At 43.0% G+C, this 26,594-nt stretch overlaps 5 protein-coding genes across 5 annotated transcripts; 3 read left to right on the top strand and 2 right to left on the bottom strand.

Moving 5' to 3' along the window:
* The first annotated feature begins 8,665 nt into the window (after nucleotides 1–8,665).
* LOC128718005 (intraflagellar transport protein 56) lies at nucleotides 8,666–10,590 on the top strand. Its single transcript, XM_053811680.1, has 3 exons — nucleotides 8,666–8,791; nucleotides 8,879–9,019; nucleotides 9,076–10,590. The coding sequence occupies exons 1-3, from the start codon at nucleotides 8,666–8,668 to the stop codon at nucleotides 10,588–10,590; spliced, it is 1,782 nt and encodes a 593-aa protein (XP_053667655.1).
* Nucleotides 10,591–13,417: 2,827 nt separating this feature from the next.
* On the bottom strand, nucleotides 13,418–14,967 carry LOC128719160 (dnaJ homolog subfamily B member 12). Its single transcript, XM_053812783.1, has 6 exons — nucleotides 14,841–14,967; nucleotides 14,577–14,751; nucleotides 14,118–14,511; nucleotides 13,926–14,041; nucleotides 13,677–13,840; nucleotides 13,418–13,574 (listed from the first exon to the last, which is right to left on the bottom strand). The coding sequence occupies exons 1-6, from the start codon at nucleotides 14,965–14,967 to the stop codon at nucleotides 13,465–13,467; spliced, it is 1,086 nt and encodes a 361-aa protein (XP_053668758.1). The 3' UTR covers nucleotides 13,418–13,464.
* Nucleotides 14,968–17,659: 2,692 nt separating this feature from the next.
* Nucleotides 17,660–19,979, bottom strand: LOC128708624 (glutamate receptor ionotropic, NMDA 1-like). The gene is made up of 8 exons (XM_053803604.1): nucleotides 19,841–19,979; nucleotides 19,259–19,761; nucleotides 19,092–19,195; nucleotides 18,892–19,014; nucleotides 18,598–18,824; nucleotides 18,319–18,530; nucleotides 18,074–18,230; nucleotides 17,660–17,991 (listed from the first exon to the last, which is right to left on the bottom strand). Exons 1-8 carry the CDS (start codon nucleotides 19,977–19,979, stop codon nucleotides 17,660–17,662), a joined length of 1,797 nt encoding a protein of 598 aa, XP_053659579.1.
* Nucleotides 19,980–21,035: 1,056 nt separating this feature from the next.
* LOC128718004 (ionotropic receptor 75a-like) lies at nucleotides 21,036–22,428 on the top strand. The gene is made up of 5 exons (XM_053811679.1): nucleotides 21,036–21,052; nucleotides 21,119–21,292; nucleotides 21,367–21,799; nucleotides 21,855–22,008; nucleotides 22,070–22,428. The coding sequence occupies exons 1-5, from the start codon at nucleotides 21,036–21,038 to the stop codon at nucleotides 22,426–22,428; spliced, it is 1,137 nt and encodes a 378-aa protein (XP_053667654.1).
* A 2,123-nt stretch (nucleotides 22,429–24,551) lies between these two features.
* Nucleotides 24,552–26,557, top strand: LOC128715155 (ionotropic receptor 75a-like). The gene is made up of 6 exons (XM_053810040.1): nucleotides 24,552–24,899; nucleotides 24,970–25,097; nucleotides 25,173–25,346; nucleotides 25,415–25,856; nucleotides 25,931–26,084; nucleotides 26,172–26,557. The coding sequence occupies exons 1-6, from the start codon at nucleotides 24,567–24,569 to the stop codon at nucleotides 26,555–26,557; spliced, it is 1,617 nt and encodes a 538-aa protein (XP_053666015.1). The 5' UTR covers nucleotides 24,552–24,566.
* The last annotated feature ends 37 nt before the right edge of the window (nucleotides 26,558–26,594 follow it).

Raw genomic sequence — 26,594 nt, 5'->3', positions numbered from 1 at the left:
AATGATTAATGAGCAACCAATTTTTTATAAACAAAACAAGCATTGTAACATATTAAAAGCATTTTAGAATATAATATAGAAAGTTATTCATGTGTATGAAGTCTTTTTTTTTTGTAAGTATAATCATGATGCTTTATACAGTGCGTATCATAACTATACGATCATTAAGTTCTGATAAACTTCAAAAAAAATTACAGTTGTGTCGAAATGAAAGTTAACCAATCATAATTAATTTTGATTCTACTTCAGAGTTGAAACCAGTCCTCAAATGTATATCAATTGCTTTATCAATATTTTAATACGCATTTATTGCGAAAGGTGATCGTCGAATTGCACGGTTCAAATTACTAAACAACTGTCCCTATTGTCACTTCAATTTTTATTTATTTTATAAGGCACAACAAAACATTGACACGCTGCAACAATGAACCAAGTTTCTAAATATTATCGAATTTAAACGCACTCCCATAACCCATAGCTTACATCTAATTATTTGGCTTATGATTTGTAGCAAAAGAGCCTGTTGTCCGAATACCTCCAGATTTCACCACGAATTGGACATTAAATTTCGATTGCTCCTTGAAGCAGGAAGCCAATTGTGTACATTGGTTCCTGTTGTCGTATAAAATAGAGTTGGTCTGGACCATCATGTAATAAATATTGCCTAATGAGATATAGAGCCAGGCGCTATATATTTCATCCCTGATTCCACCGTACAGGCGTAAATCATAAGCCACCGGGCGTCTCCATCGAGGAACGGTGCCGGACGATTCCAGCAGCTTTTCGGTCTTCGTTCATCAGATTAATCTGTCGCAATAGTTAGTGTGTGACCTTCGGATATTTCGCTTTGTAACGCTGGGTGACAATCGTACGAAACTGGTCGGTTAGAAGCTTGTGAAGAAATATCCCTACATCACTTCTCCCGTGGTTAGCTTTGTACTCTCAAGGGACCGTAAGTTTCTTCCTTATTATGTTTATCGAACAAAAAAAATTATACCGATAAACTGAAACACACCAAGACGTTGGATAGTATTCACAGACAAAGGGTCAGCTACGATTAAGACCAATCGAATGTTCCGGTTTTGCTCGCGGTTATGTTGTGTGGCTCCCTTATCATACCGGAGTGGGAATTGTAGACCACAAATTACCCATTAGCCGGATTGTTTGTGAAATTTAGGAACTACATAAAGTTAGAATTGATTAATACCATCTATTTGTTAATGAATAACATCGATTTAAACTGAATATCAGTAGTATATACTTTAGGAGAAATAAAACATAATACGTTTCATTTCATGATATTTATAATCATATTTGCTCTTGAATACTTTGAATGTCTAAACAATGCTTCCAAGAACTGCCCTTATTCCCCAAATCATCCTACGGTATTTTCTGCCGTTTCAACGAATGACTATTGAACAGATCAGCACTTTTTGGTGCTTTTAGCATTCATGTTACAGCAATCTCAACGTAGAGTCCCGTACCTGATTGTCAAGGGCAAAACATTGCAAACTAGTGTAACGAAGATAATTGAACTTTTAATTGAATTTGACCATTTTCCGTACACCCCAACAATGTTTTAGCGCTTTTCGTACCGATCGCTGTTTTCAATTCCCCAATCGGTGGCATTTACTCGATTCCTTTAATTCAAAGCACAAAAGGAAGCGATGTATGGTTTCAATTCTTGATGTTTTTGTTTAAGATTATGTAATAGACATTTTCGCGTTCAATTTATTCGCAACAACGTAAAAGCTGTTTAATAACCAAGCAGAAAGACATTTAAACTAGGTTCAAAACAACAACCAGCCAACAATACTATAAAATGACTATTATCGATACTTCAAATACCTTTATTCCGTATTATGAAGTTTTCGAACTGGAGTATGAAGAAACCTTTTCTCCAGAAGCTAATAACAATTCCCCGGAACCAACAACGCATTCCGGGTGGAATAATAATTCACCCACACAATCTTCCCGAACGGGGTTTGGGTTCCGTATGGTCGGCGTGCAGTTTTGAGCAATTTCCCTCATCTTTGCCGCACCCTAGTTGTTGCATCGTACATGAACACTTCTGCTGGCCGTGGGAATGAAACTGCAATCACAGTTTCGATTTCAGATTCCCCGCATGTACGAAGCCCGGAGAAATGATTTCAACGACCCAAATGAACTTTTATTGACTTTCATTCACACATTCCGGCACGGGTTTCTTTATTCATCCCATTACTTCTTTACCGGGTGACCTTGTACGGTACCTTTCTAGTGGTCTGGCATCAGTCCACCTTGTTTCCGGCTTACACTGGTAAAGTGAAGCTTCCGGCTTACACTGGTAACGTGAAGCACAGAGATGGATATTCGAACTAGAAGATTTACAATATTTGGATTAGTATAACTCATTGAATACAATTTAAATAAACAAATTTCACGATCAACAGTACCGTAATAATTGGTTTGCACCTTCAGTAATTAAACATTCCATCGTTTCAGTTCTATCGTGTTGAGGAAATCTAACGAAACCTTTCCATTTTCTGAATCTTGCTCTTATACCCCGTTGGGCTCTTCTAACTCCAACTCCGTTATATGACAGTTGCAGCATTAACCACAACCGCAGTACACTGTAACCAACAAAGTAATATACACCAGCTCAACGGCACTGCCATTATGACATTCATTCCAACGTCCTTCAATGCTAAATGGTCATTCACACTAGAAAGGCTAGGAATTGTAAAACAAGTCTTACGTCCGACTCCATTACATAAATCAACTGTTTGTCGTTTTGACGAATGGTTGTTTAGAAAGTTACCGTTTGACGTAGGCCTTTGGTTGATTGTTTCGTATTATTGTACCGAACAGCGGGTACACGGGGCTCGGTGTGGAAAAAAAACAGCTGGCAGGGCGGTGTAAATCACTGCGATGTACACAATCATGCAATTCGCCTGCATTTCAAATGATTCCAGTGATTAATTTGCACTCGATCTCCACTTGACTCATGGTGCCCAGACGTCGACAGCCATGATGGTTGAGACGGACCAATTGTAATTTCATTCAGTTTTAATTGATTCGAGGCCGCTTTTGAATTAATTACATTCGAATTAAATTAACTGTCCACTGTATTCACCAAATGTTTCTTTTTGAATAAATTTCCCTGTAAACTATATAATTATTTAATCGTTTTTGATGCTCATAAAAAATATTATTGCTACACTTGTTCACTAGGAAACCAGAATGTTTAGCTTGATTCTGCAACCAAAGGATGCATCCCGACACGAACGCTTTACTTTCAAATGCATTTCCAATCGCATTCCCATACCGGAAACTCGTTCTTTGTGATGTAAATGCATTGTCATACGTTAGCAAATGCAGTAAATCTTCCAACATGTTTTATTACTTGCGTACTTTGAGAGGTTCAAAATAAAATACAGTCAAACCCAACTCTAAAAAAATCTTTCTCAAATTCCGATTGCATAAGTCAGATTGGTGGTAAGAAAACCTACAATAGTCCGCTGCCATGGCAACAGAACGAACCGTTTGGTGCAGGTTATTAGCAAGCTTCCAGCAAGTGTTTTTATAATGACGATCAAACCAATTTACAGCCCCAGATCAATCATGGAATCCAACCACAATACTAACAAACACGAAAGGAAAACCTTTATTTACATCATGGTCGGTGTCCATTACACAATTTAAAGCTAGGTCAGTCCACTCGTTTTATGATCTTAATAAACAGAGCTTGCATTATTTTCCCCAACGGAAAAGTGTTTTTCCATGGTAACATTAAATCTTGTTCGAACTGTTGGCACTAGTTGTACTTTAAAGTGAAAGCTATTAATTCATTTTACAACTCAAAAAACAATACCGAAACGGGTTTTTTTCGTTCCGTTTTACCGCACACTCACGAAATTCTCTCTCTCTCTCTCTCTCTCTCTCATCTGCTCTCGACACCAACACCGTGAGTGCCTGGAAAATGAGCTCCCGGCTAGCGAACAGAACGTAACACAACCGGCAGTTTAACAGTTTTCCCGCCGTTTTCAAAAGACCGGCTCACAATCACCATCACCTGACTAATCCTGTACTCTTACGCGTCATCACAAACAAGCTTTAAAAGGTGTTTGTTTATATTACACGAGTTCGGGTAGATGTAATTCGACCGCACGGTAAATGAAGCGCCTGTAAACGCACCGAGTCATGTTTTGCACACAAACATTTCACGCGAATTTACCTATGATCAATGAGGTCGTTCGGTTCTTTTGAATTGTTTTTCAACCAAAAACTAGCAAAGGCGGCAGATGTTCCGAGGCAAATGTAGTGCCGTTAGTGGCGTTACGTCAATATTTGAAGGGTAAACTTTAAAACGATAACAGATCATAAATTGTAAACACCACTATCCATAACTTTCCCTCACACCTTTCTGTCACTGCGAGGTACCACGCAACTCATCACGACCAAAGTTTCACCAAGATACGCAACCCGGTACGACCTATGACCTCGTTCCAGCGATGTTTGCGCACTTTCTTGCTTTTGCATAAAAAAGGGAACAATTGCTCAAGTACTATTTTCATCACAAGTTCTTTCACTCGCAGTGTGCTATCACTACACACATTCGGCACGGGTTAAGTGTAATGCTTTTCAAACAATCATGCATTGCATGTGTCAATAAGATGAAAAACGCAATTTTCGTCTTTGGTAAACAATAACGGTTTGCCAATTTTAATTAAAAGCAACATCAAATGGGGAAGTTTTTTGTCAGTAAACAGTATCGACAATTTAAACAAAATCGACATTAAAATGTTGCTGGTTTCTTTGAAAAAAATCGAATGAATACTTTCAAGAGAATAATATACAAAATGTGTAGTTTATAACATATACGCAAATAACCTGGTTCACCACATGAACATGTATTTTGCAATACTTGAAATTAATAATAATGCGTGTATTCACATCCCAAACTACCTTATTATTTTATTATTACCTTAACTTTCCACATTCGTTCCACGATGAACAGTGCCTCAAAAATCAATTTACCACACCTTCATTCCGATCAAAACATGTGTCCAAAACTTTCGTCGCTCAGGCGTCGCATTCTGGAGGTTGCTCAATGCTTTCCGTCCAAACTCAAAGGAGCAAAAGTTGGTCTCATCCGGTTGTGGTGCCGTTGCAAAATTTGCCAGCAATAAGGGTTCAAACGTTTACGCTAAGTGTGTTCGGTTGTATGCAGTTGTTTGTTTGAAGGTCCATAAAAACTCAAATATTACCAGTTCCTCTTTTTGGGCAATGGCGTGTATCGGTGGAATGGCGATGGTGTAGAAAATATTTTTGCACCATACGGGTATGCATATGCATCAAAATCATGTACCTTTATGCAGCTTCCAGGAAACTGAACGAAACGTCTGAGTGCTGATTTACGATCGATGATTGAAATAGTATGTGTCACGTGTTAAAACAATGCAAAAAAACACTGGGTGACGGGAACGCTAACCATTCGAATAGAAATACTTCTGCATAATGAAATCATAAGCGAATCATGCATAGCGAGTCAAAAATACAGTTCTTTTATAGTATCTATAATATTCTTCGTTAAATGTGAATAAGGCAAATAAATGTACAACTAACACTTGAGGTCCTTTACTATCTGGAAGTAACCTTCATTGTACAATAATTTTCCTCAATTCCAGTAAGCAACTGCAACAATCTATTCCCTTATCCTTAACAATTGATTTTTCGCCCAGCACATATACACACCATAAACGGTAACGTCCCATATTCTATCAATTTCACGCACCCAGGATTGCAGTTGACCTGGATTATTCGCCCGTTGTCTATTTGCATTCGGAATCATGGGAGAAATAAAAAAAAATGATCTGCATCAAAACATCCGCACCAGTTGTGCAGCTGGCAAAAGAGGGCTTGGAAAACATGCACAACCGATAACCGGAAAAAAAGCTCCTCCGAACACTTTGGAAGGGCAAAAACAATAAATAAAAAACACATCCCCCTGTTGTCGCGTTGACTAATTGATGGTGAAACTGTGTGCATGCATGTGTGCGAAGTAAACATTTAATTTGTAACATCCCAAACGGGGCGGTACCGGCCGAACGGTGGGCACGCATGCAACATCCGAGGTACGTCAGAAAAATAAAACGCAAGATCAAAACCGAACGTTGCCGCTTGTGTGGGGTTGCGTTCAAAGCGTATGTGCATTTACATCGCCTATTAGCATCGAGAGCAGCATGGTTGTGCATTAAAACCGTTCCACCCCACTCAGTTTGAGAACCGAAAACATGACCTCAACAACCTAAGCCTTGCTATAGTCCTGACGACACAGCAACACCGGCTAAGCCGGACCTATCTAGCAGCTGTTTCCGGTAGCGTTCGGTTGAATTACACTCACTATCATTTTGGATGGGAGTTCTACTGCCGCCTACCAACATAATGGTGTTAGCTTAAAAAGTTCCTCGAATTTAGATTCTCCGTGTGTGTGTGTGCCATGCACATTTCCAGCGCAATGATGGTCAGTGTAGCACACCCGGAATCGTTTACAAAATGCTAAGGTTTCACGGAAAACTCGTCCAAATTCCCGGACAATCTCGGATCAATGAGGGCGAGCTAGCTGACTTTGTCCGTGAGACCTATGTCGACGGGGACCAACAATGAACTTTTCCGGATTTTTCAAACACCATCTATAAACCAACCCTAGACTTCATGCTTGAAAGTTGTTGGGTTAGAATAGTTGGGTTGGGTTAGGATATTTGATGTCATGTCGAATCTGAAACTCACTGCTTATGAACATACCGAATGTAACACGCACAAGCCCGTAACAAAGCGACAAAGCCGGTGCCCCAAACTAATCCCCACTGTTTGAGCTGGAATTCGGTGTTGGGTGAGATCCAATCGGTCCAACTCCCTTTCCGGCTACCGGACATGAATGTGTGAAAATTATTCTACCGGATACATTACCGACGCTACGCAACGGTCCACTGAGGCTCATCATCATCGTAGTCGACTCATCGTCGCTTTAGAGGTACAGAAATTAAGCTCAATCCTATTTGCCAAAAGCCACCTGTTTCGACGTAATGGTTATCCTTTGTTGCCTCCCATAATGACCATCGTATCCCACAAACAACCGTTAACGACTGTGTGTATCGTTTAAAAGCTCATGCTTACGTCCATAACCGGATGTGTGATGGTCGTAAATGAAAAAAAAGAGTTGGTTTATTTATACTGATTATGTCACTAAACATTTTTTTATGAAGCATGCACACCCAATGTCGTGTGGAATAGTGATGTTCTAAAGCAGGACAATTCCTAAAAGTGGTGACCTCTTACCGACTACTTCTGCTAATCCCATTCTATAATCCCTAATAAGCCAAAGACCATATGAGGATTGGCGATGGAAAACTCTTTCGCTTGGTTGCCAATATGATATTTACGATGCACGATTTTTCGGTCCAACGGACACGCTTCGAGTATCAGAACACATTTTTTTTTGTTCGTGCTTTTTCAATCAATTGCCACTACAATTCAATCAGCCATAATCGTATTATGTTCCGTTAGAGCGATTACAATTAATCTGGTCGTATGTGACAAATTTATCAAAAGTCAAATGAAACCAGATTATTGATTCTCTTCGTCTGTACATAATGAAAATTGACAGATTTTTCAGTGATGATTCTGCATCCAACCTATCTTTTCAATCTTGTTTTCAGCACGCACGATATTATTCCTTTTCAAGTATTATTCTTGTGAATTGGTTCTCTCCGCTACCGTAATCTGACCATAGATTACTGAACGAATCAGCGACCATATGTAGTTTACACGATTCCTTTTACGTTGGTGATATTGAGGATCACCGAAAGTGATCGAGACGACACAGCTTAAATAACTTTACATAAAATAAATACTTATCGGAGACGAAATAACGACCTTGATCGTCCTGCTCTCTCATACCTGGACATTTGTGTTCCTACACCGGCGAGAGACTTCGAGTCGGCGTACCGGCGGAGAACGAGTTTTCATTCTGCAACATTCTTGCATATTTATGCAAAATGTTTGATAACTGGACACCAGCAGACGATTCACATTTCGTCTGCTAAGCAACGGAGCAACCTGATACCACCTTGACCGTGGGATACATTCAGATGTGGCCGAAAGTATTCTTCGATGCTTTTCGCAAGTTCAGAAAAGCTACTATATATGGCCTTTTTCCATCTTCAATTCAGTCTAGATTCAATAGATAATTCTTCTTAATCACATTTTTTTTAATCACCCGTGATGCCTGATATAATATCCGCAGCCGAGTAACCAATTCTACGTTAAACTCTGCTCCGAGATGTTGTGGAGTCAGTCATCCAGTAGACCAGATTAAGGTTATTCTTTAAAGCTAGCTAGCTATGGCAAGCTTTAAGTTGTAGTGCCACTAAAGAAGAAAAATATTTTTAAGGTATTCAATACAAAGATGCTACAATTGAGTGATGGTGTTGATGCTATCACCGGAAAGGTTGGCATAATTGGTTGACACTAGAACACTCGACCGAGAGAGTTTTAAACAACTCGTTGAAAGGAGGAAGCAAAATTGTTTTTCTCACATAGTCGTATAAGGCACAGTTCATGCTACGGAGAACCTCAAGATTCAATCTACAACCTTCGTTGTATTACGCCGAGCCGCCAAACTATGGGTCAATCCGAGGTGCATATGTACAGGAGCATATTAAACACGCTTGCGTCAACCAACGCTTCCGTTACCATAACAACTCGCTATTACAAACAAGCGAAGAATACGCTACCGGCCACATACACTGTACGTAGCCACCATCATGGTAAGACAAACATATCATTCCAATATGTTAATCAGTTAAACTAATTTCACGCAATCTCACCCTTCTAGATACTTTCTCGCACAAAATCCGAATCGGCCAAAGGGAACCGTAATTCCGCTGGTTCCGGTACAGTGCGCACCGTTACCATCCCTTCGTTCGAAGATTTCCTTCTCAAGCGGGATTACATCGGAGCGAAAACGGTCCTACAGGTACAGCTCTTCATTTATTTCCCCACATTCACTGATGTCTAAACAATCTCTCATAGTGCTCCAAAGATTATGACGAAGTGCCGGAACAGCTCAAGCAACTATGGACGGGATTTTGCGACTTTCACATCGGTGAGTACAAACGTGCCTTGCAGCTGTACGAAAAAATCTACGCAGCGGACGGTACACTGCACGATGTAGCGCTCAACATTTGTGTGTGCATGTTTTACCTTGGCATGTACGATGAGGCTCAAAAGTTGGTGGAGGAACTGCCGCAAAGTCCGCTCAAGATACGACTACTGTTCCATCTCGCGCACAAGCTGAGTGACGAGGATCGGCTAATGGAGCTGCACGGCTCACTACGCGATGTCGTCGAAGATCAGCTCAGCCTGGCCGGGATGCATTATCTACGGTCACACTACCAGGAAGCGATCGATATTTACAAACGGGTGCTGCTAGATAATAAGGATCTTCTTGCGCTGAACGTGTACGTTGCAATCTGTTACTATAAACTCGACTACTATGATATCTCGCAGGAGGTGCTCGATCTATACCTCAACCAATTCCCCGACAGTACGATCGCAATCAATCTGAAGGCGTGCAATCGGTTCCGTCTGTTTAACGGTAGAGCAGCGGAACAGGAGATAAAACATCTTGTCGAAAGTGGTACATTCGGGGCAGATTTGATCCGGCACAACCTCGTGGTGTTTCGGAATGGTGAGGGTGCGCTGCAAGTTTTGCCGCAGCTGATCGACATCGTGCCGGAGGCACGTCTAAACCTTGCCATCCACCATCTGCGTCGTGGTGAGATTCAAGAGGCGCACTATCTCATGAAAGAGGTACAACCGACGGTACCGCAGGAGTACATCCTGAAGGGTGTAGTACATGCTGCCCTCGGTCAGGAAACAGGCTCCAAGGAGCATCTGAAAAACGCCCAACAATGTCTGCATCTTGTCGGTGGGTCAGCGTCCGAGTGTGACACCATCCCCGGTCGGCAAAGTATGGCGTCGGCATTTTTCCTGTACGGACAGTTCGAGGAAGTGCTGGTGTATCTGAACTCGATCCGTAGCTACTTCGTAAACGACGACACGTTCAACTATAACTACGCACAGGCGAAGGCTGCTACCGGGTACTACAAAGAGGCGGAAGAGTTACTGCTCCAGATACACGACATCACCATCAAGACGGACAGTACGTTCTCGATGGTGTTGGCCAAATGTCACATACATGCGGGCCATGCGGACCAAGCCTGGAATATCTTCCTCACGAAGGATTCTACACCGGATGCGTTCGCGCTGCTGCAGCTGATTGCGAACGACAGTTATCGGGTCGGTGAGTTCTGGATTGCTGCGAAGGCGTTTGATACACTGGAGAAGCTGGATCCAAATCCGGAGTACTGGGAGGGTAAGCGCGGTGCGTGTGCCGGAGCCGTACAGGCCATTCTGGCCAAGCGTGGTAGTGGAGCACCGCCCGGAGGAGTGTCCGAGATCATTTCTCTTCTGCGAGATTCGACAAACGCCCAAGCGGAAGGGATGTTACGTGTTATCCGACGGTTTGCAAGTAGCATTAAGTAGGCGGCTTGTATCAACTTTTTAAATCTATCCAGATATAGTCATTTGAATCACTTAAAGAGTCATATTTTTCATATTTTATATTTGCACATATTTCACGCTCCCTCCAAAACCCATTAATGGACAGTTCGATCGATTTATAAGCCAATAAAATGCCATCCGGATTCGGAAGGTGTAAATTTTAGACTCATAATCCCATTCACTGAACAATGGTGGTTGTTCCGTTGACTTCATATGCGTATCTGAACTATGGTTTAACTTCATTTTTATGAGTATTCGTGCGTATTTCACTCGACATCCGTGCACTTTGCGGCCATCAAATGAAGTGCACCGAGTGCTGCTCAATCGATACCCGAAAAACTTTATGCCGGTAGTAATTTTTCACTCTGCAGGGATGCACAGTGCCCCATTCAATGGCACTCTAGCAAAGTGTCAAAGTGCACTGATTCAAATTTTATCACGAAACACAACCCGCACTCGGGGGTTCTTCGCTAAAAGCTGTCCAGTTTGATCGGTGGTTTCGTCCCTTCTCATCATCATTCGCCTTCACAACGAAGGTGTTGGGTTTGTTTGGCTCTCGAACACCAAAGTAAAATTAATTTAAACTTTTGTCTAATTAGCTTATCCTAAGTGAAATACGTGCACGAAGCTAAATGGAAAAATACGGTAGCGAAAGTCTTACCTTTGGAGGTAGAATTTATCTGCGAAAATGTTTTATCTTCTGCACAAACACACCTGGCATGATTAGTCCCCTATTTGGTCACCATCATGATGATTTTAATGCGATATTGCATCAAGTTTATTGCGTTCTTATCATGATTCTTTTCAATTTTTGCCATGAATTTTTCGCTTCCAGACCAAACGAAATTGTGTTGTTCAAGTTTACTAATGCAACCGTTAGAATTATGGTAAATGGTGGATATTATCTTCGAAGCGGATGCCTGCTTCCAGCGTGTCAAGAAAGTTACCGAAGTTTTGCAAGGAAACGGAAGCCAAGGGAAGGAGGACGGAAGTAAAAGTCAAAAATTTGGAAAGAACCACAAGAGCACTCCTATAACAACCACACGACAAAAACCATCTGCCACCGGACGATGAATGGAGTAAACTTTTTCTCACAACCAATACACGGCGAAGGTTAACGGAGAAGAATGCACTTGCATGGCACAATACTTACCAGCGCATACCAAAGAGAAGCAAATAAGATCAACTCTTCTAACCTAACAGTGCGACGAATTGAACAAAACTTTGGAACTTACGCTTACAAATCGACGTTATGGAATGGTTACGAAGGTAAAAGAAAACATACCCGCAAGGTTAGGCTACTGTCAGGCGCGTGAACAATATGCATCGGGTTTGTATGGCACATTGTGAGTTATGTTAGTGAAATCATATTGGCAGTAATCGAATTCTATAAATCATGTTATCTTGGGTAAAATAAACCAATATTTAATAAATTATTAATTAATTATTCGAGAAATAATAACTTTAAAACCACAATCTGCAAATTATAGCATCTTTAGCATACAATTTCATACTAATAAATTTAAAAATCAGAATCAAGTCTCCAACCGCTAGACAGGGACCATTTGGTCAGATGATACACACTTGGCAGAGTTTAAGGTGATATTTGTTTATCGTACAAAATACTGCGTACGTCCCTGTCTTACTGTCCTTAACCCGGCTGCTACCGAATGGTATATTCTATAATGGCATAACAACACGTATGATCCTATTTCAAAGTTAGAATTCAACGAGATATCTGCAGGAGACAACGATTTCCCTGGGAATTTGAGGAGCAAATGACGAGACTAAAAGGATAATTCTTGTTATACGAGATTGTGAGGAGAAAAGTGTACACAAATTACAACTTTTGGCGCAAGTTTTCCCAAAGATGCCTCGGGAAGATAAAAAAAAAAAAAAAGTACTATAAGAGATTAGGGGACATTGCCATCAAATTGTCTAGACATATGTATGTCCCTACACAGCGGTTAGACAATTAGCTAGCATCGTTGAATGAACTGCTCAAATGTGGTTTACGGCAGCATCGTTGCTAAATTAGAAATGTTTGCCAAACGGATAACAAACAACCTAAAGACGTGTTTGTACTAGACAATATGTTGGCAACGATGCTGCTGTTTGTTTCGCAAATAACAATCCTGTTTCACAAATACCAATCCTGTTTCACAAATAACAAGGGGTTAAGTACATAATGAAACTTTTTCTCCGTGAAATTTTCCAATGGTAGGTAAGCTAAACAAGTAATCAAAATCGAATTTGCGAGCTGATTTCGTATTTATTTCAAAGAAGGAAGGTAAGGTTTTTCATAAATTATTCGAAAAACGGGGTATCTCGCAGCGGATGGTCTGATAATTTACGTTTACGTTTGTGAAATGTTTCCCCGTATGCAAGTTCATTATTTCTGCTGTGTGTGTGTATGTAAGTATTTTTCATCTGCCCGTAATACCAAAACGGAAAACAATGTTATATCTATCACTCGTCGCAATGTATTATCCAGCTGCCGGGTGTAGCCGAAATACCGTCGTAATGAGACATTTTACCTATTACCTTTACCGTATCTCTAAAGATCGTCGTTAGAAAGGGGCGAATTCAGTTTCACAAAAACGGACCATCACCTCTGTCCGCATCCAGCAATCCTACAATCATCAATAAAAACAAAGAACAATCTACCGGTCACTGTAGAAAATGGATGCGCACTAAATTAACCTCCGCGTTACATCCATACGCGCCGTCCTATGTGTGTGTGTGTGTGTGTGTTTCTGTGTGTATGTGTGCTCTCCACGTGCTGAAAAAGTGGGGCCCGTGTTGCACAATTGCTCAGCTGTCGTAGTAGAAAAACCACGATTTGGCTGCATTTGACTAGTTGTGTAAACTTTGTAATTTATCACAAGACGGTGTGTTGATGCTTTGCGCCTTATGGTAAAGCTCTCGGTCGCCAAAGTTTCGTGCCTTCATTAGCATGGTGTCTTCTATAAGAACGGTACAAAAAATGGGAGACAAAAAAAAGTAAATGGATTAGCATCCGGGATACGTATCAGCTGAGGAATGGAATCAAAACAAAAGCAACGTACTATAGTTTCGTTCTCGGTAGCAGGAATGCTTTAGATTGTTTAAATATTCTTCCTCAACCGAAGCTTCCAACCGGCCCACCGATCCCTGGTACTCGGAGTGAAAGTTGTCCTTCACGTAATACGGTATCTTCAACTGGTTCGTTTTGCGGGCGACCGAAAATTTTCTGTGTTGGGGAAAGAAAAAAAAAACACACACACACACATTACCCAACGTCCATTCTACCGGTAGGTTTTTCGTATGCAACTTACTGGCTCGGCGTAAGGCTGTAGATAGGATCCGAAATGAAAAACGACGACATCATAGACAGCGCGATAAGCAGTATGATTGGCAGCAGGTTAATGAACGCGGCAATCCCTGATTGGGGCTGGAAAAACAATAGGACCGTAAATTGGCAGCGTTTCAAATAGCGGTGTGTTAGTGCGTTCAACCAACTGTCTTACCTCCCTGTACTGCTGCTGTTCGGCTCGATGAAACCGTCTTTGGCGTGTGTACACATGCTGGGTAGGAATTTCTGCTCCGAAGAACATGTTGAACAGTTCTTCGGCAGTAAACTCGGTTTCGAATCCGCGCGAATACGCATAATCGTACTGGTAGCGCGTTTTACGTGCCGTCGGTTGATGATGTTCCTCCGAACCATACAGATCGTACGAACGTCGTTTTTCCGTATCCGTCAGGATGGCGACCGCATTGCCAATCGCTTTAAATGCTTCCACCGCACCGGGTGCATGATTCTTGTCCGGATGTAACTGGAGGGCAAGCTTCTTGTAGGCTTTCTTTATGTCCGAATCGGTCGCATCCTTCGTTACGCCCAGCACTTCATAGTAATCCTTACACCTGTACGGAATCAAAACAATGTTTGCACTTGATCTTTTCGGTCCGCGGTTTCGATTCAAACTTACTTCTTGATCCTTTTCACTGCATCCAGCTGTTCCGGTGTGTATTCCGCCTCGTTGCCACTTTCCGCCTTCGGTGCAGAACCCTTCGCAGTGTTTCGTTGCCGCACACCGTCGTCGGACGTGTTGCCGGATGTAGCGCTTTCCGCGTACGCACCACATTTGATTTTGCTAAGCAGCTCTACAACGTGCAAATCGGATCAGTGTTCAGTACAGTGCAGCAATAGGTCAAGGTGTGCGATATCAAGGCACCCTACAAAACGAACATACCTTCTGCCCGTTCCGTTCGATGGAGTGTAATCGATTTGTTTAGTAGTTTTTCAGCTTTCTCGATTTTCCCCTCGGCCAGGTACTTCACCGCCCGCTCAACACAGTCCTCGGCTGCCTCCTTGTTCATGGTTTATTTTTATCCTCTGTCGGGGTTAGCTATCCCGAACCACCTTTAATTGAGGAAAAGAGAAAAAAAAGCAGACAAGTAAAAAAAAAGTACAAACCCAGTCGGTACACGCAATACGCAGCACGAATTTACTAAGCTAATATGCAAACAAATCAACTCCCGTGCATGGTAACGATACCACGACGGTGTCTACTACGGCACTTGTGGAAATACGCACCACGGAAGAATGTTTCGTTTGCGACGGAAAGCACACACGGGACAATGCAACGAAGCGGTAATACACACAGGAGAAAAAGTGTGAAAACTCGCTCAAATCTAATCGACACACTTCCCAAATCGTGTCATTATCTTTCCCCTATTGTCTTCTTCTTGATTTGGCAGGCGATTTCGATGGCCGCGTATCCTAGGATGTTGGTTTTTTCTTCACCAATATGAGCTAGCCCTCACTTTCACCCCTTTGTTGTGGATGCTATGTTTATCTCTCGCCATCACTGTCCCACAATTTACGTATTGCTAAAACGTCAAGCGATGCGTTTACAACATGCAGTTCAGCTCTCACGCAATATAGCTGCATATGCGAAGAGACAAACTTCGAACCAAGGGGCCCTTCTACAACTGTTCGTGTAAAAATGTTGTTTTGTAAAAACTTGTTTTGCTGTAACTACATCTTCAACAATGCGAGAAAACTATTGCTATGCTTGTAACGGAAAGTGGTCAAAGCTTTTAAGCTTAAATCTGTACAAAATTCATAACAAGATCATCATGCGAAGCCATTCAATGAAGAACAATAAGTAAGTTTTCTAATGTTCTACAACTAATTTCACAGGCCTTATGTATGAATCTTTCGCAACAAACAACTTCCGAAAGAATCTCTCGAAACAACATCCCGAATGCGAATAACGCCACCAAGCTGAATTTAAACTCAATCCCCCTATCAGTTCCATTAGAAACCATATCAAAGCTCTCGTTCCATATCGATGTGCATCCCGGGAGACGCATAGGATATACGCATTACTTCCGGCGGTATCGCGACAGTTTCCGTGCTGAAAGGTATAGAATGGCCGTTATCGATCAAACGCAAACACCGGCTAGCGAATGAAGTTGCTCGAACTCAAACACCGGTTCCAACGCCTGGTCCCATACTGATAGTGACCTGAAGCACCTTTTTGATGGCGTGCTTGATTTCAGGCCAGATCCTGGCATACTTCCCCTTTTCGAGTTTTGCGTGTCTTGCGCCTGACGACTACTCCCGAAGGTAATTTGTCATACCGTTGCCCATACCGGCATCAAAGCCCAAAACTCGATGACTACTACAGCACGGTTGGAGGGAAACTTTTTTATCGGCATTTGTTTAGTTTTCGGCTACGGCTGAGCCAGCAGACGGGTTATCCGGACACTACCGTCAGTACAACGATACCACTGATCGATGTTGGTGGGTTTTGATAGAAGTTTAGCAAAAAAGCAATGCTGTAAAGTAAATAAAAGAGTATTCGAACGAATGTGTCGCTATTCTCGAACGTCCCTGCCGGATTTGTCGTAATAATTTAAGTGTAGTAATTCTAGCAAGTTAATTTCCACGTAATGGAGTATCACTGTCGCAAAAGATCAAAGTAATCTGGGTGTTCCGTGCCGAAAGCTCGTATATCATGCATTGTGTGAGTTAAAAGTCAAGCTAACAAGCAGATAAAAAGCTGCGCTCAGGCTACTACACACCGAGAGCAGTCGCCAGAAGTCCTTGCCAGGTGCCAAATTCCTTTCACAGACAATTGACATTCCTCAGCACAGCGGATGTGGTACGCTGATTTGATTTATGGTATGGAGAGTTACAATTGACGGAAAACGATGTTACGCGGTCCGTGTTACAACTGCGGTCATTTCGTGTCTTCGGAACACCATACCGAACAGTACCGACGCTACTAACAAACGAAATATCACTATGGTGTCGGTGGTTGCCGTTTCCCATCTTTTACTTCGCTGGTAGTGTCGGTTGCGTGTAAATAGTCATCAAAAGCTTTCACTCACATAGTACAAGACACTGCCTGGGGAATGGGTGACTTCGGTTCGGGTGAGTAACATTTTGCTTTTGCCATTTATTTACGACCCTTCTGTGGGTGTACTTTTACAGCTTTTCATCGACTAAACCGCTCGTCTGTTATTTTTGACGAATTGCACACGTTACGAAGCGTTAGCCAAATCGTATTAACGACTAACAATTAACCAATCGTCTACAGTACTACTATTAGATAGTACTATTCTAAAGCAATGCCACACCGTGATCTAAACCAGGGGTCTCCAAACTACGGTCCGCGGGCCGCAAGCGGCCCTCGAGAACATGCAATGCGGCCCGCGACGCTATCGTTAAAATTTAGAACTTATGAAACTGGATTGTTCAACCAAAGATATAATATTTCCTATTCGTTAATCTATTAATTATTGTTTAAGTTTATTGAATTGAAATGTTTAAATTCAAAATAAAGAAAATATTTTGAGAGCAACATCAGTCAATATCAGTCCCGCAAGATGCTGAGTTATTGGCCCCCAGCTACGGTAGTTTCAACCAATGCGACCCCGTGGGCTGAGACCCCTGATCTGAACTATAGTTCAAGCAAAGCATTTGTACGGGTGAAATGATTGATATTTTTGTGCGGAAGTGTTAAACTTTCCACAGCCGTCTAGCTCTGAGACAGGCAGCTCAGTGTCGCCCCTGCAAAACCTTACTGACAGTGATTTCTAACAGCAACACACCGATACTTCCGACGATTGTGCCGAGCAGCAGTACCAGCACCGAGGACACCTGATCTAGGTTAACCTCCGGCATTTTAACCTCATTTTCGTCACACCTTGGTTTGTCTGCGTAACAACGCTTCCGTTCATACTGTACCATACTGGTTGCGAAGATCTTTTGCACCGTGACACGAAACTGTTCCCTCAAGGGGTGATCTTTCCTCAGGGCCAGATGGGTGGATTTTTTACTCATCAACGGAATTTCCTGCAGGGCACACCGTTGCTCGTCGGTAACATGGTCTGCATAATGGAAAAAAAACGGAACATGGGCAAACGTATTGTCTGTAGTAAAAGGCGTCATTCAACTACGACAACTACGTACGCCGTATCAGCTGATAAGCACGGTTAGCTTCGCATACGAATGCATTTCTTCCACCATCGAGCATCGACGAAATTCCTTCCTTAAGATCGTAGTACACAGTGCCCGTTTTAGCCAGCTTCATTTGAACCAACGTCAACAAATGTTCGTCTTCCGTGGCCTACTTGAAACGGTAAAAAACAAAATAAAATACATCCCATCAGTGTGTTGTCACGGGCTTGCGCCCGTTTTCAAATTCATTAGCCTACATTGACAAACTCGACGATTTCTGGGGCATTTTCCATCGCTACATCGAACTCGTTCTCTACCAACTGTTCAAGGGTTTGGATGTTTTTCGGTGGCACCACCAGCAAAAAGCTGACAATGTGCGTAATGTAGAATTGATAAATAAGCATGCTGAAGATCAACATGCTGAGCAGCGTCAGTCTGCTCGCGTACGTTCTGCAGCTTTCAATGAAACCTGCAACACGATGAGATCATTTCCTTAAATGTGGATTTAGAGTGTTATTCTCTTGGTGTACATTTACCTTGCTGGCAGAGTATTCCCAATACGATCACCATAATTCCATTTTCTCTATCCCGTTGTGCTTTTGCGCGCTCCTGTTCCTGTTGCTCGAACGTTAACGTTTTGTACATTAGCGACGTAAAGCCAACGAAAAATGCACCAATTGCTACCCATACGACGGTGCTGAAGGGGCGCAAAAATGAATTCCTCGTGCGGTCAACGTCCGGGTGTAAAAAGAGAAGAATAATCCTACGGGGAAGGAAAAAAGAAACGAGGAATTGAAATGTAGACATGCGGCATTAAAGTTCACACGTACTGGATATTTTGAACTGCGGCAGTGTAGTCAAGCTTGTGTAGATCCTCTTGCTTGATTGCTACAGGTTCAATGATAAAGTCTGCCAGATGGTCATCGTAGTACGTTGAGAGTCTCTCGGTGATGCTGTTAGAGAGGAAAAGTTGTCAGTGATTTCTGGCCATCGAAGGTTTGGTATGTTTCCGAAGACATGAAGCAGATACCTGGTGTTATGTACCATAGACAATAAGTTCCACAGACGCTGTCCGTAGGCTCGTGTACTCAGACTTTCATCATTTAACGTTCTGTTACCATGCATGATTCTAGTCTACAGATTAAATAAATTGTTTAAAAAAAAGCACGTTTCTTTTTGCAATCCATCCAACCTCACCTTACTGATACCCGACAGCTGCATTCCGAATAGATTCAACTGTCTCTCGTACGCGCTTCTATTATCCCACATCGTTAAACCGTTGGCCACACTCCAGCTACCAATCTGCGGAAAGCTTACGTCGCCCGACATCCCCATCCACTGTGCCGAACGTACGTCCAGAACCGCACTGCTGTCCACGCCAACCGGTTGAAGCAAAAGTACACCCGAAGGAACGGTAATATGGAGCTTCCGGAAAAACGCCCCAATCTCCTCGATGGCACGCAACCCGTACAGAAACCAACGAAAACGTACACCATTCAAATAACCTCGTTCGGCAAGCATCGCTAGTACGCGGTCCGTATCCTGACAGCTCATGTCGGCCATGAAGCCCACCCGGACATGAACCGGTTCGAGCGAGGTAACGAATTTCTGCTCACTAAAACTTGCCACATTCACGAAGGACATACTTTCGGAGCGGTTTTTTCGTGCGCTGTGTAGCAGGTGGATGTATTCTGCGGAGTAGAAAGCAAACGAACCGAAAGAAAGTTTTGCGATTTATCGTATCGACAGAACGGTGCTTTCTCTCGCACGAACCATCGCGTTGTTCGTTATAACAGTGGAAAACATATACCACCCTGAGATGGTACCAGTTGACTAAATCAACCAGCAAACGCTCGGTCGCCATCGTGAGAACAGCAGGCACAAAAAAGCACAGCAACAGAAGCATCCAATATCTCATGGTTGCGTATGTGTCGATGATGGTTCAACAACTGATAATCGATAAGTTGGAAAAGTGGTCTAGTAGGCGCAATCAACCTTTAACTGCAGATAATGCAAATATACCACCCAATTATCCTGTCCAGAAGTAATAAGACCAATCTGCAGTAACTTCCGTTTGCAGTAAATTCTTGAGCAACACAAGCCTGTGGTCATAAACTGCAGATCAATTCGTGTAGTGTGACGTGCCTAATCCCGCAATGCTTCGTTCCATTCTGCTTGTACTGTCCGCTGTTTCCGTTGTCCATGGACGATGGTTTGTAATAAAGCAGTTTATACGGGAATCGGCAACCAACAGCTTAACGGTGATCCATTGTCACCGGGAAGCACCCGATCAGGATGTGCTAGTTTGGGCGCGAATTCTTCACCAAAGTTTTGCCGGCCCGGTAGCTTACATTGACATTGGTAGGACGCGCAAGGGAGATGGGTTAAAAGTTACCCCCATCGATGTACGATCATCGTTGTATAGGTTGGGGTTAGTACTGAACCTGGAGTGCCACAACCATCCGTCCTTCTTGCAACAGGCATCTCGATCGGGTGGGTTCAATTCTTCGTACCGTTGGTTGTTCTTCGGAGTCCATAACCTTAGCAACTCCATGGGTATTTTGAACAATTTAAACATCAACATCGACGCGTACATTACATTGGCTGTTCGGCGTGACTCGGAGGCTCGGAATGCCTACGCGATATACGATGTGTACGGCAGTGTAAAATTACGTGGCGGGATGCTTACGGTTGATTATTTGGGTGATTCTACACCGACCAGTGGATGGCTGAAATCAAATCACAGGAGACCAAATCTTCAGCAGATCGAATTGAGAGCCGTCGTGTCTGTAAATATATATTGTGGCTATCGTAGTTCTGTGCTCCCTACCTGATCACCTTCCAATTTCGTATCTCCTAGACCTTGAACTTACATCAACCAAAGAGCCTCAAAGCGTACCTGAATTCTGTTCCCGTTCGATCCAGGGCATATGATGCACCGAAGTTTGCTTATCAGCTCACGAAGATACTACAGATGAAGCTAAACTTTAGGTGTTTTCCAACGTGACCGTCGCTTATTTTTTATGATTCTCAAAACGATCATTCCCTTCCATACAGATTGAAAATCATTTTAGCTTCATCCTGGCGTTTGGATGTTGTCGGCACCAACTCGACCGTGGGCGTCATAGGACAGCTTCAAACCAAACAGGTAGACTTTTCCTTGACGCCACTCTCCCTGCAACCGGAACGCATGTTAACCTACGATCCCACGATTGAAATCGCCCGTGGAAAGTATGTCGATGGGAAGACTTTGCTGATGGGCCCAAGCCACCCTAACACGGTCCTACCTTGCGCCTCCTTTCAAGGTTCTACACAATCTTTCGCCATCCTAAGTATGGGATGGAACGAAACATTTTCCTTCGACCATTTCAAACCATGAGCTGGATCATCATGGTGACGCTGCTGGCCTGCAGCGCAACGCTTCTTAGCGCAATTTTTATTGCACGAAGAACTACAGCTGCTAACGCACTGCCTGTGGCGCTTCTCAGTGCGTTAGGTGCACTTACGCAGCAATCAATAGTAGCAGTAGCCGGCAGAAGGACGCTTACTGGCAGTGAAAAGCTACTACTGCTGGCATTGTTTGGTTGCTGTATGCTTTTGCTGCAGTTCTACTCATCCTTTGTCATAGGGTATCAGCTTATAGACCCGCCCAAAAGCATCAACACGATGGAACAGTTGATTGCCACCGGAATGCCTGTTTCGATTGAAAATGTATATTACAACCGAGACTTCTTCATGGTAGTACCGCGATCGGTGAAGATCTATCAGCAACTTAAATATTTTATTTTTGCAGAGAACCACAGATCCTGTCGCAAGAGATCTGTATCGCAGGCGTATTCTACCGAGTAAGGAGGGATTTGTTAACGTGTCCACTGGAATCGCCCTAGTCAGGCAGGGTGGGCATGCTTTCCACTGTGAAACATCATACGGATACACACACGTTTTAGGTGGTTTGTATGTGGTTTTTGATTGTTTGCTATTTTACTTCAACCAGGGTACTGATTACAGAAACGTTCACCGAAAGGGAAATTTGTGAATTACACCATGTGCTGCTGTACCCGCACCGAATTATTCATATCCCGCTAGCGAAAGGCAGCCCACTGAAGGAACCGTTTAAGGTTCAGTTACAGATCGTGCGTGAATCCGGCCTCCTGGCATACCACCAGGCGCGATACTATGCGGCACGGCCTAGATGCGTCAAAGACAGCCATCAGACCGAGCCGGTGAAATTGGCTGATGTCGTGTCTGCGTTCGTACTGTTGGCCTGTGGGGTACTTTGCTGTTGGTTCCTCCTGTTAGTGGAAGTATTGTTCCGATGTATCCAGTTACGCTACACCAGACAGATAGAGTCCGTCTCGTTGGAATAACTGCAAATATGCATTTTATTCAATTGTTAGAATGTCCACGGTCCTGTCGTGTGAAGACCGGCGTCGCTACACACCATCGTGCACTGCACCAACGCTGAATCTCTTACGAATCACTGAATCAACTAATGAATCCGTAGGTGCGTGAGTTAGTAAACACGGGAGGGGGCTTGGAACCGTGAAGAATATTGTAGCATGTTCTTGTCTGGATCATCTGGTGGATGAGCTGTTAATGGCTGTTTATGCTTCTGTAGTCTATACTACAGGCAGATATCATGGCAGTACCCTTTGCCGGTATCAGAATCGTGGCGATGTGTGATCGTGCACTCGTGCAAATAGTGAAATCCGCATTGAACAACAAAGTCGCCGATAGTAAGTAATTAATAAACACAGACTTTAAAGACCCATGCCGGAGTCGTTTAAGAAGATCTTACTTTAACTTAATTTGAAAATACATATAAGGAACTCAGAAGGCGTAAGAAGTCGAATGCGAACCATGTAGAAAGATCTCATGATGAAGTTAGTCTCACCAAAGCTAAGTGTAATTAGTTGCATAACAATGCGTCTTCGGTGCGTACCTACAGTTTGTCATCTACTGCTTCATTAGATATGCTACAATTTTACTGTGCTCTGTGCTGTTCCTGAGAGTGGTATCTTCTACACGTACAATAGACATCATATCCTTGCAGCATTCGCTTCCACCAAAATACTTTTTCCAAAAAGCAACCTACAAAACTTGTGGTTCATTCATCTCACCTATCGTTCGAAAATGGCGTGTCAATATAGCATATATCGCACAGTAAGGACATGTGTTACGTTTGGTATCTTGATGAAGGCGATTGGATTGTTTGTGTAGTTGAAAAGTATGTCCAACAATGTTCATGCCATCATGGGAAGGAATAGGAACGAAGTATAGCAAATCTAGCTCCAAGTCTCGATGTATGCGTTTCGCATTAATTTTATTGGACTCAATTCCGGATGACCTCAAAGGAGAATAAGGAGAATTTTGAGGACTTGGCCTCAACAAAAAAAAAATACAAAAACTATAAGAGCCTTGCGGTCGAAATGGCGGCTGGGATGAAGTTTGGTATTGGTCCTGTCCCGTTAAGAACGGCATTACCCGAAGATGTTACAGTTTTTTTTTTCAATACGAATGTTTGTGGTTTAATTTATCATAAAGTGGAGGCAAAAAATCAACATCATCAGGGTATGTCAAACTATAATTGGTCCCAATAACCCTTTCATTAGCCTCGGAGCAATCATTTCCTCTGGGAATGAGAATAATTGAAGATCGCAAAATCTCTTTGCAGTAATTGTGGTAGTAGTAAAGGACTTTGCGAAGAAAATTCCACCAATCATGACAATTAGATACATACTTCACATGCAATCAATACAATCAAAATTACCTCCTCCCTTTTATATCAACTTAATTCGCAGCACGCGGCTTCCTCTGTTGACAATTTAATTACGACATTATCGTATCATGGTTCGGGCATCAATATCTATTTAGCTTACATTGGAAGCGCTGTGTGTTCTACTTGCCTTCATTACAGCAATTGTAGGTAATACTACTGAACAACTACTTTTAACTTCTCGCTAATTTGCTGTTGGAATTTAAATATGAGCAACATTTATCTATACTTCTCTAAGAACGTTAATAATTTACCTACTTCTTATTATACATCATGCTTGATAACGAAGCATTTATTATACCAAGATCTCGTAGTAGTGTAGTATGTAAAAACCAATTGGCATTGGCGAGTATTTAAAGAGCTTCACTGACTTCACTTCGCGTCGTCAGTATTGCAACTGTTCTCTGTAATAACCCCGCCGTGATGAGGCTAGTGCTTTGGGCCGTGCTTCTGCTACAAGCTCCGAATCTGTCCCAGTGTTCTACTCGTACACGGCTAATTGAAGAGTTTCTGCAACAACGCTCCTTCACTAGTCTCACACTGCTGCACTGCGTGCAGGAATCGGTCGATCGGGATGTGGTTCGTATAGCAAAATCACTCCATGAATCATTTCTCGGTACCGTCTATTACACCGACGTGAGTAAAATACACTTTGAGCATCAATTCCACCGCCACATGTTTTACGAGCGCTACAAAACAGCCATCTTCTTGAACCTGGAGTGTTCCGGCATGGATCGAGTGTTGGGACAACTGTCGGAAAATGGATATTTTAACAGCACCTTTCATTGGCTGATGTTCGGGGGACGAAGCTTTGAGCAAGCGTCCTGTTTACTGTCCAAACAAAACATTAACTACGACACTTCGATCACGCTGGTGTTTGACGAGTACAATCCCCAGAACATTACACGTTACGAAGTGTACGAAGTTACGGGAACTGTAAAGCGTCGTGGAGGCAGGGTCAATTTCGAGCTGCTGGGAATTGTTCCTTCGTTGATGGATCTTCCCAAACGAGCTGCTCTGCAACGTGACTTGGAGGGTATTGAACTGCGGACAGCACTAACGGTAGTAAATTGTTGCATTTTTCTACTGCTTTGGAAGCAGAAACTGTATCCCAGCGCTTTATTCTTTGCAGACCGTTAATCAACATCAGCCCCGACCATTTATCGAGAAGCTCAATTCGGCTAGGAGGCCCAAATCTTACAGTGCTACCACGCACTGCTACCAGATGGTTAAACTTCTTCAAATGAAGTTAAAATTCAAGTAACAGACATACTCCTTCCTACCGTGCGATCAGCAGCCTCCATTAATCTTTCGATGTTTTGCATTACCGGATAGGCTTACCATGATTCTTGCCAGCGACTGGCGCTTCGATCTGATCGGTCAAAACTCTTCGCATGGTGTCGTTGGGCAGCTGCAGGCTAACCACGTCGATTTTGGAATAACACCATTTGCAATGGCACCGGAGCGCTTCCCGATTTGTGAATTTACCATCGAGATTGCTCATGGAACGTACGTGCCCCCGGTTGAGTGTTGTATCGATTGCCTTGCCTAACATTCCTTCCTTCCACCTCGTCCAGCTTCTACACCGTGTTCCGGCATCCGAAAAGTTTGAACAACAACAATATTTTCCTGCTTCCGTTCGAGACGCTGCTTTGGATCATGATCGGTATCATATTCTGTGCAGTCGCACTTATCCAAGCGATATCGATCGTGTGCAACCAACAGCCAGCTTCTGTACGGTCCTGCATCGATAGTCTCGTCGACCAGTCACTGCTGGGTACGCTGGGTGTATTGTGCCAGCAGGGACTGCACCACCGCATCATAGGGATAGACTCGAACAAGATACTCATACTGGTTGCGATGGCATTTTCCATGTTAATGCTACAGTTTTATTCCACCTTTATCGTAAGTTATCAGCTCATCACTCCACCGAAGACGATAAACACGCTGGAGAAGCTTTTGGACAGTAACATTAAGATGGCGGTTGAGAATTTAAGCTATCAGTACGATTTCTTTCGCGTAACTATCAAGCTGCAGCCACCATAAAGACACTGGGCGTCCCATATTCTGATGGAATTCATCTTTCCCAATAGCGTACCAAAGACCCGACGGCACTTAAACTCTACGAATCGAAGATTCTCCCCAACAAGTACGGGTTCGTTAACTTATCGTTCGGCATACAACTGGTCAAACGTGGAGGCTACGCATTCCACTGTGAGACTTCTTACGGCAATACACTTATCATAGGTTGGTGTTCGACTTCCACGGTACAAAATGTTCAACGGGCAAACATTTATCTCGCGTTTGAACGCTCCCCAAATTGATCCATTACAGAAACCTTTACCGAGCGGGAAATTTGTGAACTGCAGCAGGTGGAGCTGTATCCACAACGTCCGGTGCATCTGCCGATGGTTAAGGGCAGTCCGTTGCGAGAACTGTTCAAGGTTAATTTGCAACTGCTGAAGGAACGCGGACTGATGGCGTACCATCATTCGCGTAACTACATCCCCAGGCCAAAGTGTAACAAGCACAGTAACAATCACGCCGAACAGATCTATCTTACCGATATGAGGTTCGCCTTTCTACTGCTGGCCGTTGGTATGGCTGCGAGTGTTGCGATGCTATCGTGGGAGCTGGCATTCGAACGTCTTCAGCACTGGTGGCGTCGCTACCAAACACGGACCCACATAATTCCGGACGGGTTTGTGTGGCTTAATTAAACCGGCGGAATTGCATTCTGCTACTTGCTTGCACACG

The sequence above is a fragment of the Anopheles marshallii genome, chromosome 2 (assembly GCF_943734725.1).
Source record: "Anopheles marshallii chromosome 2, idAnoMarsDA_429_01, whole genome shotgun sequence".
Lineage (NCBI taxonomy): Eukaryota > Metazoa > Arthropoda > Insecta > Diptera > Culicidae > Anopheles > Anopheles marshallii.
Note: the sequence above shows the minus strand (reverse complement) of the source record. Positions and strands in the feature narration are given on the sequence as shown.

What these genes read in the sequence shown, in the direction of transcription:
- LOC128708624 (XM_053803604.1), bottom strand. Translation starts at nt 19,979, where the DNA reads ATGAGATATTGGATGCTTCTGTTGCTGTGCTTTTTTGTGCCTGCTGTT. An exon ending in TCTATGGTACATAACACCAG is followed by an intron (nt 19,015 to 19,091) that starts GTATCTGCTTCA and finishes CCTCTCTAACAG; the next exon opens with CATCACCGAGAGACTCTCAA. An exon ending in GGGAATACTCTGCCAGCAAG is followed by an intron (nt 18,531 to 18,597) that starts GTAAATGTACAC and finishes ATCGTGTTGCAG; the next exon opens with GTTTCATTGAAAGCTGCAGA.
- LOC128715155 (XM_053810040.1), top strand. Translation starts at nt 24,567, where the DNA reads ATGGATCGAGTGTTGGGACAACTGTCGGAAAATGGATATTTTAACAGC. An exon ending in AACTGCGGACAGCACTAACG is followed by an intron (nt 24,900 to 24,969) that starts GTAGTAAATTGT and finishes TATTCTTTGCAG; the next exon opens with ACCGTTAATCAACATCAGCC. An exon ending in CAAATGAAGTTAAAATTCAA is followed by an intron (nt 25,098 to 25,172) that starts GTAACAGACATA and finishes ATTACCGGATAG; the next exon opens with GCTTACCATGATTCTTGCCA.
- LOC128718005 (XM_053811680.1), top strand. Translation starts at nt 8,666, where the DNA reads ATGGGTCAATCCGAGGTGCATATGTACAGGAGCATATTAAACACGCTT. An exon ending in CGCTACCGGCCACATACACT is followed by an intron (nt 8,792 to 8,878) that starts GTACGTAGCCAC and finishes TCACCCTTCTAG; the next exon opens with ATACTTTCTCGCACAAAATC. An exon ending in GAGCGAAAACGGTCCTACAG is followed by an intron (nt 9,020 to 9,075) that starts GTACAGCTCTTC and finishes AATCTCTCATAG; the next exon opens with TGCTCCAAAGATTATGACGA.
- LOC128718004 (XM_053811679.1), top strand. An exon ending in ATTGAAATCGCCCGTGGAAA is followed by an intron (nt 21,293 to 21,366) that starts GTATGTCGATGG and finishes CCTCCTTTCAAG; the next exon opens with GTTCTACACAATCTTTCGCC. An exon ending in ACAACCGAGACTTCTTCATG is followed by an intron (nt 21,800 to 21,854) that starts GTAGTACCGCGA and finishes TTATTTTTGCAG; the next exon opens with AGAACCACAGATCCTGTCGC.
- LOC128719160 (XM_053812783.1), bottom strand. Translation starts at nt 14,967, where the DNA reads ATGAACAAGGAGGCAGCCGAGGACTGTGTTGAGCGGGCGGTGAAGTAC. An exon ending in GCAGTGAAAAGGATCAAGAA is followed by an intron (nt 14,512 to 14,576) that starts GTAAGTTTGAAT and finishes GATTCCGTACAG; the next exon opens with GTGTAAGGATTACTATGAAG. An exon ending in TACAGCCTTACGCCGAGCCA is followed by an intron (nt 13,841 to 13,925) that starts GTAAGTTGCATA and finishes TCCCCAACACAG; the next exon opens with AAAATTTTCGGTCGCCCGCA.